This window comes from Mastigoproctus giganteus, chromosome 10 (genome assembly GCF_048544385.1).
Source record: "Mastigoproctus giganteus isolate SK-2022 chromosome 10, ASM4854438v1, whole genome shotgun sequence".
Taxonomy (NCBI): domain Eukaryota; kingdom Metazoa; phylum Arthropoda; class Arachnida; order Uropygi; family Thelyphonidae; genus Mastigoproctus; species Mastigoproctus giganteus.
Genome location: NC_143584.1, coordinates 15336670 through 15349324, shown reverse-complemented (window position 1 = coordinate 15349324; position 12655 = coordinate 15336670). Strand labels below are relative to the sequence as shown.

Genomic DNA, 12655 nt, shown 5'->3' with positions numbered 1-12655 from the left:
CAAAAAAAAAAAAAAAGCAACAATGAACCGAAATCTACGTGTCTGTAAAACAAACAAAAAAAAAAAAAAAAGCAACAATGAACCGAAATCTACGTGTCTGTAAAACAAACAAAAAAAAAAAAAAAAGCAACAATGAACCGAAATCTACGTGTCTGTAAAACAAACAAAAAAAAAAAAAAAAGCAACAATGAACCGAAATCTACGTGTCTGTAAAACAAACAAAAAAAAAAAAAAAGCAACAATGAACCGAAATCTACGTGTCTGTAAAACAAACAAAAAAAAAAAAAAAAGCAACAATGAACCGAAATCTACGTGTCTGTAAAACAAACAAAAAAAAAAAAAAAGCAACAATGAACCGAAATCTACGTGTCTGTAAAACAAACAAAAAAAAAAAAAAAAGCAACAATGAACCGAAATCTACGTGTCTGTAAAACAAACAAAAAAAAAAAAAAGCAACAATGAACCGAAATCTACGTGTCTGTAAAACAAACAAAAAAAAAAAAAAGCAACAATGAACCGAAATCTACGTGTCTGTAAAACAAACAAAAAAAAAAAAAGCAACAATGAACCGAAATCTACGTGTCTGTAAAACAAACAACAATGAACCGAAATCTACGTGTCTGTAAACCAAACAACAATGAACCGAAATCTACGTGTCTGTAAAACAAACAACAATGAACCGAAATCTACGTGTCTGTAAAACAAACAACAATGAACCGAAATCTACGTGTCTGTAAAACAAACAACAATGAACCGAAATCTACGTGTCTGTAAAACAAACAACAATGAACCGAAATCTACGTGTCTGTAAAACAAACAACAATGAACCGAAATCTACGTGTCTGTAAAACAAACAAAAAAAAAAAAAGCAACAATGAACCGAAATCTACGTGTCTGTAAAACAAACAAAAAAAAAAAGCAACAATGAACCGAAATCTACGTGTCTGTAAAACAAACAAAAAAAAAAAAAAAGCAACAATGAACCGAAATCTACGTGTCTGTAAAACAAACAAAAAAAAAAAAAGCAACAATGAACCGAAATCTACGTGTCTGTAAAACAAACAAAAAAAAAAAAAAGCAACAATGAACCGAAATCTACGTGTCTGTAAAACAAACAAAAAAAAAAAAAAAAGCAACAATGAACCGAAATCTACGTGTCTGTAAAACAAACAAAAAAAAAAAAAAAAGCAACAATGAACCGAAATCTACGTGTCTGTAAAACAAACAAAAAAAAAAAAAAAAGCAACAATGAACCGAAATCTACGTGTCTGTAAAACAAACAAAAAAAAAAAAAGCAACAATGAACCGAAATCTACGTGTCTGTAAAACAAACAAAAAAAAAAAAGCAACAATGAACCGAAATCTACGTGTCTGTAAAACAAACAAAAAAAAAAAAAGCAACAATGAACCGAAATCTACGTGTCTGTAAAACAAACAAAAAAAAAAAAAAGCAACAATGAACCGAAATCTACGTGTCTGTAAAACAAACAAAAAAAAAAAGCAACAATGAACCGAAATCTACGTGTCTGTAAAACAAACAAAAAAAAAAAAAGCAACAATGAACCGAAATCTACGTGTCTGTAAAACAAACAAAAAAAAAAAAAAGCAACAATGAACCGAAATCTACGTGTCTGTAAAACAAACAAAAAAAAAAAAAAGCAACAATGAACCGAAATCAACGTGTCTGTAAAACAAACAAAAAAAAAAAAGCAACAATGAACCGAAATCAACGTGTCTGTAAAACAAACAAAAAAAAAAAAGCAACAATGAACCGAAATCAACGTGTCTGTAAAACAAACAAAAAAAAAAAGCAACAATGAACCGAAATCACCGTGTCTGTAAAACAAACAAAAAAAAAAAAGCAACAATGAACCGAAATCTACGTGTCTGTAAAACAAACAAAAAAAAAAAAAGCAACAATGAACCGAAATCTACGTGTCTGTAAAACAAACAAATAAAAAAAGCAACAATGAACCGAAATCTACGTGTCTGTAAAACAAACAAATAAAAAAAGCAACAATGAACCGAAATCTACGTGTCTGTAAAACAAACAAATAAAAAAGCAACAATGAACCGAAATCTACGTGTCTGTAAAACAAACAAATAAAAAAGCAACAATGAACCGAAATCTACGTGTCTGTAAAACAAAAACAAAAAAATGCAACAATGAACCGAAATCTACGTGTCTGTAAAACAAAAAAAAAAAAATGCAACAATGAACCGAAATCTACGTGTCTGTAAAACAAAAAAAAAAAAATGCAACAATGAACCGAAATCCACGTTTTTGTAAAACAAAAAAAATGCAACAATGAACCGAAATCCACGTTTTTGCAAAACAAAAAAAAAAAAACATGCTGAGAAACCAAAATGTACATTTTCGTAAAACAAAAAAAAATAAATAAATAAAATAGAAGAGGCCTGTGGCAGTGGATTCCATGGATAAGAAATAATAATAAAAAAATAATAAAATAAATAAATAAAATAAAATAGAAGAGGTTCCATGGATAAAAAATAATAATATTTCTATAAAAAATGCAAAGATAAACCAGAATGCACATTTTTGTAAAACAAATAAAAAAAATAATAAATAAAAAAACCAAATATACATTTCGTTAAAAAAATGTAGTAAGAATAAATCGAAGCACGTGTTTCTGTATTTCTGTAAAATAACACGCAGTAAAAAAGAATCAAAATACACATTCCTGTAAAAGAAAAAAAGTACATCGTACGGTAAGTGACCCCTGTGGGATTTCGAACCGAATATTTTCTTGAAATACTCAGTTCAGGAACGAGCGTTTCTTTAGGAATGTGGTATTCTGCTCTACTGGTTTTATTATGCAAAATCTCCTCTTTCATCTTAAGGAAACTTGATTTTGAAAGCTTTCTTTTATTGTTTTGTTTTCTAGGTGTATAGTGAAAGGAAAAGTAAGAAATGTCAAAAAATTATACGCATATCCAAATCACATTCTTTAATAAAAATATTAAAATTTAATGCATTAAACAACTGATTAATCTGCTCTGGCATTTAAAAGACTGTTTACGAATTGCTTTAACTTCAAAATTTACAAACGCTCACTATTGTGAAACACGTGATACAGTAACGTGAAACGAATCTGAAGTCTATTAGAAGCTAATAAAGAACTCTTTATTATACAGTTTAAATCAAGAAAAACAAGTTTTCCCTGAGTACGACTGAAATGACTTTTACGGTCATGTTACCCTGAAAGTTGTTCAATTAAATATTAGCGCCCGAAGGATTAAATTACTCGTACATTCAAATCAAATGGGAGTTCGTTTTTTCTGCTTTGCCTGAATACACTCATGTGCCCTGGTCTGAATAGCTGATTCAAATATTCCAGATTTCGAAGCAATAACAGTAAGATTTAAGACTTCAGTTGCAATTAAATGGCAACCGAAAAATTAAAAACAAACGAATGTTTCGCAATTATGACATAATCCGCCAGATGTACAACTTACTCCTTAGAACCACAGTAGTTATAAATTATTCATTGAAAGAAAACCGGTAGATCAACCGTAAACTTCTTATTTACACATATTCAGATGACTACAATAAATATCTTAAGACAGTGGTTCCCAACTTTTAGTCCATGGACCATAGGGGATTCATGGAGGTAATATTTGGGAAAGGGGACAGGGGTCCGCGATCTGTTTTCAATAATTTGTTTAAATTAAATTCAGAGCTTTGATAACAGAAAATAAACAAGCGGATAAGAAGATACGCTATCCTGTCCTGTCCATGACTTCCAGGAACCTTGTTAATAGGACCATTGTCCCTCTATAAGATGGTTAGACCGTGTTTAGAATACAGTATCAGGTTTGAAGACGCATCTAAAAAGAGACGGACTTTTTTGGAGACGGTTCGAAGTAGGTTGACCGGATTACTGATTTGCAAATCGTTGAAGAACAGATTAGAAGGTGAGGGACTGCAAAGTTTAACTACTAGACAGCTAAGGGGATATCTAATTGATATGTATAAGGCGCTGAAGGGGGAGGGGAATGAATGAAATGAATGAGGAAGGTCTGTTCTCCATCGTAGGTGAGAAAAGAGCCAGTGGTTGCAAATATAAAATCTCAGGGAATAACAGAAGATTGAATACTATGAAGTTCACTTATGGGCAGTGGGTTGTTGAATACTGAAATCAGTTACTACCGAAAGTGACAGAATCAATGCGCATGGCTAAATTCAATACGGTACTGGATGGTAACCGTGTGGGAATGGGAGTAGCTTTTTTTTTTTTTAATGCAGAAAAATTCCGCTTACTGACATTATTCGGCATGAAATCTTTTAAAATAAAACAGCGTCCATGAGAAAAAGTATAACGACCAAGTGGTGAAAAGTTGAAACTAGTACATTAAGATATTGTACAATTCGAATTACCAATATAGTGTTTCAATCACTTGGCACCAGTTTGGAGAGATCTTGGTTTAGGTTCTTGAACCGGAGGGATCAGGTAGCTGTCTGATTTCAGTCATAACTCTTAATGGTCCTTCCCCCCCCCCCTGAGTCTCAAGTGGAGATGCGAGGTTTTGTCTCTCGAGTTATTCCGAGTGTAAACAAGATCTCACTATTCTTTGGTTACTGAGTTTTGTTACAGAGTGAAAAAAACTTCGCCTGAACACAAAAAAAAAAAATAAATAAAATAAAATAAAATAAAACTATGCGCGCGCTGTCCATATTTAGGGTGTATGAAAGAAGGAGCGAGTGAAACAGAACATGTGTAAAGTTAAATGCTAGGTGAAGTTAATGTTCTGCATGTGCCGTGAATAAACGGTAAAAAAAAAAAAAAAAAAAAATCTTAAAACGTCCTGTTTGCTTGTATGACTGGCAGTAATGTAAATGTGTGCGGAATTGAAAATGTATGTTGTGTACTCGTGTATCCGGAATCGGTATTGCGTCAGCACTGCTGACGCAATACCGATTCCTTTTCCTAGGCGGCATGGCGTCGGATGCCGACGCTGGTTCCAGCTGGTCTAGCCAGAGTGGGAATGCCACTCACTCCCCACGGCAAATCCTCCCACATAGGGCATATGCATACAATATAAGAATATATTTATATTGCATAGGACCTAAAAAATGATAATAAATAAATAAATATTTATTGATTTATTATTTTTTTTTTTAGGTTCTAGCTACTGAAATCTCAGGAAATTAGGTGGCAGGACCTGCCAGAGTGAAACAAACTACTGGGTTCCTGGTCTGCCTCCACGGGGCGAAGGTGGGGCAACGTTGGGTCTCAGCAGGGGTCCAGCGGCTAAACGACCAGATGAACAACGGTGTACGACACTATACATTACAATATCCCTACACTTTTAAATCTCTGGCATTTCCAGCGAACTGGTACACCCACAATGAAAACTACGCGGAGATGGGGGGAACCCCTGGTGCCGTCTGACACTAAATACACTTTATATAGGGCACTCGAGCCCTATGACATTCAACTCTCCACCTCCCAAGGGCCCTGCCAATTCTCTTCCCAACTCCCCTCTTACACTTTCCGCCTGTTGGGACCTACCACCCTAATTCTGTGTCTGCCTCTAAATAGTCCTCCCCAACAGGAGGTGGGTTGCTCGTGCAGGGACGCCCCTCTATTTCCCTTGTTCTTCCTATTTACAGGTGGAAGTCTTCCTATCATCCACCTTCTGAGCCTTCCCCTTTTGTTCCAAACTCAAACTGCCACCCCATGATCCCTTTGAGACTAGCGCTGCTCAAATCTGTTTGTCTTGGCGAGTTAATTTAGATTTCTATCTGGTCGGTAACGCATTTGTGTGTTTAACATTTCATTACATGGCCATTGTTAGCCTTGTGGTCGCCCAGCGAGATGAGCTCAATTGTCCGTCTATTTTTATTCATTTTCACTTCTTTTTTTTTCACATTTTGGTCAAGTTGTTTGTAGTTTTGCATTTCTCTTTATAGCAATATTTCACACAATTCGACCTCAAAACCAATGTTTGTCTAGCTGTCCTTAATATACAATGTTACCATTGCGTGTCCGGATATTAATGGCCCTACCATTAATATCCGGAAATCTGTATTACAGGAAGACTAATAACGTGGGCCGAAACCTTTAGCCTTTATGATAGCTTCTAGCCTCGGTGGAACACTCTCCACCAGTTCTTTGTAACCGTACTCTGAACTGACAGTTAAAGCCAATCGGACTTCAAAAACGATGACTAGTTCAGCTATGTTTTTTTGGACAGTCTCCTCACACGCATCCGATGATCAAATTCGTCCCAGAAGTTCTGTATAGGAGTGCTCTGGGCTAACTTTTCGAAGATCATGCGAGAAGAGACTGCCCAAAAAACATACTTGTATCAGCATTGTCCTGTTGATACAAGTATGGGTTTTCCTCAAGGTTCTGGCAGAGTGCAGGTAAAACACTGTGTAGGATGTCAAACCTACATCAGGATTTCTGGTTTTGTCCAAAACAATCAATGGTTCCAGGCCAAACCATTAAAAACAGACCAGATCATAACTCTGCTTTTGCCAAACTCCATTGTCGGGACGACACAGTCCAGCAAATAGCTTTCTCGGGCATTCGTCACACCCGGGGAGGACCATCAAACTAAGAGAAAATGTACCGTAACTCCTCACTCCAAAGCTGTTTTCGCTTGGTCTATGGTTCAAGAACGGTGGGTCTCACACAAAGGTAGACAGCGTCTGGCATTCGTCAGGGTGGTCAGTAGCTTGTGGAAGCCTGCATGACCATGGAAACCCATACCATGCAGCGTCCTGCACATTCTACTAGCATGCGTTCTACTACTAACATGTGTCCCAATCATAGCACTGATTGTTGTTATTATTTGGTTTTTAGAAGCATTAGCAACTAAGGCCATATTGCTCCGGAGATATGCGGTGGTCATTCCCTGATCTTTCTGCATCCTCGGTATTTGGTGGTCACGGGCTCGAACTCCGATCTAATCAAGAAGCGTGTGCTATGCACTGCTACTCCTGCCCACCTGGCTACGGGGGCGCCGTATCTGTGTGTACTGGACAACGTCGACCTACGTTCCGAGTGGATCATTCTTTGTAGTGCAATCCATTCAGGTTCCGTTAGTTTCTGAGGTTTACCGATGGTCTCAGCACCATTCCACTTCAATTTGCAGATAACATTACCCATCGTTGACCTAGGAATCTTCAATGCCATTGAAATGTCACATACAGAGATTTATTAAGTGGCGGCCTATTATCATACCCCTCAATATTATAAATAAATATGAAATTGAACTAGATCGTCCATGAGGATGTCACAGCCATTCTCTCAGGTATGCTAAGCTGGGCTTGCAACTTGGGAGTCTAAAATGCTGATGGCACTGATATTCGGTGACACTCAATTCAAAAGGAACCAATTTCGGCGAAGTTCGGTCGGTCTGTGACAGCCAAATCCTCTGCTTCTACCTTCAAGATGGTGGGACTGTTAGTATCCTTTGGTATAACCCCCATGTGCACGTCCATCAGGCACCTAGCATACTGGAGGTGACTACCCAGGTACGAACCAACGTAAGCAGGGATCGAGGTGTGCCGCCCATACCACACGGAGGAATACCACCCTTTCCAGCCGCTTTTCTTATTTCAGCTGCCTCTTCATCACTCTGCCAAGTTCTATATCGCTTCTTTCATTCTTGAGCTTGTTGCCGACGTCTTTAAGAAGACGTCTCCTGGAATTATCTATTTTCTAAATATAAAATAACGGAAATTTTGAAAATCGGCAGGTACCCTTTTCTAAAGATGCTAATGAATGCAGAGAGAGAGAGAGAGCCGTCTTGGCAGGCGGTTTTCGTTAGAATGCTCAAAATTCCATGGACAGATCAGGTCACCAATGAGCGGGTCCTTAAGAGGGCAAGGACCACAAGAACACTACTACAATTGCAAGGAGGAAGACCTGCCTACCTCGGGTATAATATAAGAGGCCCTCAATATGACCTGCAGTGGCTGGAAAAAGTTGATTTCCAACATTCAAATTGAACACGGAACCTGAAGAGGAGATTTCGTTAGAATAAATGCCATCTTGAATCTGAATTTCACCCATCGGCGCTGATTTAAAATCCAGAAATGAGTTTCTCCCCTTGGTGAAATCGTTCTCCGATTTTAAAACAGCGCCAATAGAACTCGTTTCCCGATTTTAAACCAGCATCGAGAGGAGGAAAAGAAACTCGTTTCTCCGTTTTAAACTAGCACCGAATGGGGAGGAAAGAACTCGTTTTCTAATTTTAAACTGGCGCCAAGACGGCATTCTCTCTCTCTCTCTCTCTCTCTCTCTCTCTCTCTCTCTCTCTCTCTCTCTCTCTCTCTCTCTCTCTCATCTTTAGAAGATGAGAATGCAAACCTTCAAGGCTTTAATCGGTGGAAAGACGACATTCACTCTAACGCAAACCATTGGTAATTAGCAGCCTGTCACAGCAATACGTGAGGAGCTACACTTATCTATCACTGCTTGTCGCAAAGATACAGGGAAGGGGTGCCCGTTTGTAAAGATTAACCAAAACTTTACTGCTAAATAAAGCCTATTGTAAAAGGAATCAAGTCAAAAGTACCCGTGGTGAATATTTCGCCAGAACTGTTTTAGAGAAGTAGTAAAAATTAATATGGAAGTAATTACAAAAACCTATCCCTGTGCTCCTTCGCTGCTAGCTAAGGTGTCAGTAGGAGGGGACTCGGGTTAAATGTCAATTTGTTACGTGTACGACTACACAGTCCTTTAAAAAAAGGGTTACAATTATTGCACAAAAGTTTATCTGGACCTCGGAAACTGCTAACCGGTGTCCATCGGACAATTTAGTTGAGTCTGACCCTAAGATTTGTTGACTGTGATGACAAAAGCTAAGAAATTATCTTCTTTTCAAAATAAACGGCAAGTTAGTTTCACTGTGAGCTGAATCAATTCTCGGGATTTGAAAATCGTCAGAATTTGTTTTTTTTTCTCTCAGTTTTACTGCTGAATAAAACCTACTGCAAAAAAGAATCAGGTCAAAACCTGTTTGTCCTTTGGGTTATTCAAGTTCAAAGAGCGTTCCGGATAAAGGGCCATAAGTAAGTTATTATATACGTACAGTGTAAATAGATGTGGAAGAATTTATTATTTTTTTTTAAATTTCTTTTTCCTGTTATGGCTGAAAGGAGTAAATATAAATGAGCTGTGCTGCCCAGTATTATATACTAACAAATTCTGCCTGATCGACAGTCACAAAATTCAAATTTTATATGAAAAAAAGGGAAAATCAAAAGGTTGTGGTGTAGGGTTTTAGGAGATCAGCAACTAAGGCCATATGCCCCATATGTAAATTGCGTGTGTTCTGTGGTCGATTTTCTGTTTGTTGAAAAAAAAAACCTGATTTCGGGGAGAAAAAACCATGCTACCCCTCGCCTGAGACCGACTAACTCAGCCACGTTGTGAAAAAGGCCCATAAAAATTCCTTGCGTCATCGACGGCACTCGAACTCAGGTCTTTTCCACCTGGTGTTTTGTGGGTGGGATAGTTTGCAGGTAACCAACTGTGCCACCAACGAGGGCAAAAATCAAAAAAGATAGTGGACTGTAGTAGTTTCATGTTGCTATATGACGAACTTGGAAAATTTCTGATAGAGCTCCACATATTTGTTTTCAACAAATAAAGATTACTTATTGGTCATGAAATATAAAGTTTTCCTCTCAACTTTAAAAACTAATGAATGACTGTCTTCGTAACTAGATGCGTTCATTTTATATCAAAGAATGTTCGTGTACTGATCTGATTACAACTGTGTTGGTCTAACTACAACTGCTGTATTAGAACATGCTAACCCTCTGCATCAAGACACAGGATCATTTGATGTAATTATGAAGGCCGATCTCTAGTACAACTTTTTCCAGAGAGAAGTATGTTGGTAGTGTCACGTCCCACCATATACCATAACGTGTGCCGGCCAAGTAACAACGGGAGGGGGGGGGGAAGAAAAGGTAAGTGGATAGGTCTTGCTCAAGAGTGTAACAAACTTCGACACTTTAAGGTCTTGCTAACCTATAGATGAAATGCATTTTAAAAATAAAATTCAGCTTTGTTGCAGATAATTTTGATCCTTTGGCGGAGGGCGAATCCTGGGAGGCGCCCCCCCCAGGCAACCTCGGAAATAAACATGCTTTTCAAGACGGACAGTTTTCTTTTGTCATATCGGATGCAAATTTATAAGTAGTATTGGACCAAGTTACAATCTTAACAACTGCTTTTGAATTAATCCAACACAATCAGTAAGATGGATGAAGATTTATTCTTGTAAAGAAATAAAGTATTTTTTTCACATAATGAATTTTGGCTTATCACTTGCTGGTCATGCAATCACAATTTTGGAGATACTAAGAAAAGGACCGGGTTGAATAGATAAGCATGAAAACGTTGATATTTCCACGAAGTCATACAGCAGAGTTCCCAGTTAATAAAAATGAATAAATAAATTCCATTTCTTTTGGTGGAGAAGCCCAAACTTCTCCAGTCAACGGATGGCAAGCGGTTGTCAACTAAACCACTAAAACCCGTAAGGAAACCGTCAACGACGAAGCCTTTTTGGCTGAGCGGATATGTCACAGCGACCGGTTTCAAAGATTACATTTGTTGTTGTAGGGTTTTAGGAGCATCAGCGACAAAAATATTACAGTTCATAAGTTATTTTAGACCTCTCCAGATGGACTGGATTAAGTTTTTCCTGCAGTTTATTCAAACCGCAGAAAAATACAGTAATTACAACGAATGAAATCATTCATTTCAATCAATAGTAGTTGCCCGAGAATCTGATGAACACAGATTTCATTCGTTTGAATCATTCCTACTACCGAAATGAAATCATTCCTACTACCGAAATGAAATCATTCCTACTACCGAAATGAAATCATTCCTACTACCGAAATATCACAGGTTAGAAATACTCCTAGGATTCGAAAAACTTTCCCGGATATCGAGCGAAATTATAGAGATTATAAATGAAGCCGAAATTCTAAATTGAATTGATCTGAATAAAAAGCTGATTTTGAGTTCGAAGTAATCACATTGGCGATTCGCTGGCAATCCAAAAATAGAAGTGGTCAAACTCGTTGAATAATTCAAACTCGTTGGTCGAACTCGTTGAACATTCAAACATCAAAAAAGAATAAAAAAAATCAAATTTGGTCAATCAAAGTAATTGGTAATACAAGAAGCAGGCAGTAGAGAATTTGGTGCTTTCGAGACGACCCTAAGCGAAATACTTTTGGAGGGGGAGAAGGGTCCACTTTCTATAAATGTTCACGATTACACAGTGAATAGAAATTCCCTGTCCATAATGAAAACTTGAATTGATACTGTACAAGGTGTTTTTATAACTCACTGATGAACACTCATGGAGGACATACTTTGTTATTATACTTTAGATATATTAATCAATTAATTGATGCTATCCAAATTTATCAGAAATATCCAAAGATCATTTTTAAAATAGTAAAGAAAAGCAAAACGGTTATCCTTACAGTTCCAATTATTAATGGCCAATCATTTGCGACCGAATATTTTCTAACTAAATACGCCCCTTCCAAATGATTGTAATGCATCGTACGCTGCCATCAAACTCAAATTTTCTACTACCAAACTAAAAACAGTATCCCAAAAGAAATTTCAGTCCGCATCTGAATCGAGCTGTACACCCGTTTCCAAAGTTAAATTTAATATTAAATTTAACTAATTACTTACCAATTTTAGCTAATCCAGCTATTATGATCCACAGCGATATGATGTAAGGACCAGACACGTGAGGAAAGTCCACATACGCCACAAGAAACCTCTCATGAACGGGAGCAGAATGCCCCCCTTTCTCTCCCGAACTAGAATGACCATCAGAACCACCCGAACCATGCTTGACAGTGGTACTAGTATGACCATTAGAATACAACGGCAAAATAATAGGATCGTCCGAGGTATGTTTTTCTACAGTAGAGGGTATAGCCTCCTGTTTATTTCCCGACACATTGTCCGCTATTACAGCTCGAGCTTCTTCTCCTAACGCAGGGAAACCAAACGTCAACCAGAGCGCAACAGATACTGTAATAAATGAGGACATCGCTTTGAAACAGAAACTTTTTCCGTTCACTGCCTGCAGCTGGAAGCGAATTTCTGCTTTTACTGGTGTCAGTAGGTCATTCTGAGAAGAGAAATACACCTCTTCTAGATGAAATATTTGTTGTTGCTGAACTAGAGAGGACGCTGTTTATTACCAACGACACTTTTGTATCCGCTATGTTATTAGTGGAGCTCAAGTATCGACGTCAGAGGAAACGCTGTTCGCAATTGGTTGCATTTTGAAGGTACGAAAGGCAAAGAGAGAGACGTGAGGTTGTTGCATCCTTTTGAACAAAAGTTAGTAAAACGGCTGCTCTCCACTATTTGGTAGAAGAAATTAAACTTTGTGGCGCATCTTAGAACTTGATTTCACGCTGTCCAGATTGTCTTGTTTATTACAGAAAATTTTCTGTGACAGATCGTAGTGGATATACGGTGCCATTTTCACGCGTGCGCAATAACTGCTTATTTCTCCAAAAAACCAAGCGGGAAATATAAGAGGCAGACGTCAATGTAAGATAAACTTCCTTTCTCTTAACAGCATTATTTTACGAAACCGTGGGTGGGTGTGTGGATAT

The 12655-nt window shown here is 37.5% G+C and overlaps 1 protein-coding gene across 1 annotated transcript in view; it reads right to left on the bottom strand.

Moving 5' to 3' along the window:
• The window catches only part of LOC150078794 (Na(+)/H(+) exchanger protein 2-like), a 138066-nt gene extending 125906 nt beyond the window's left edge, over positions 1–12160 (bottom strand). The window contains exon 1 of the mRNA XM_090383548.1: positions 11712–12160. Coding sequence (XP_090239674.1) covers positions 11712–12078 — 367 coding nt within the window. The 5' untranslated portion in view covers positions 12079–12160. The remainder of the gene's footprint in view (positions 1–11711) is intronic.
• Positions 12161–12655: the final 495 nt, after the last annotated feature.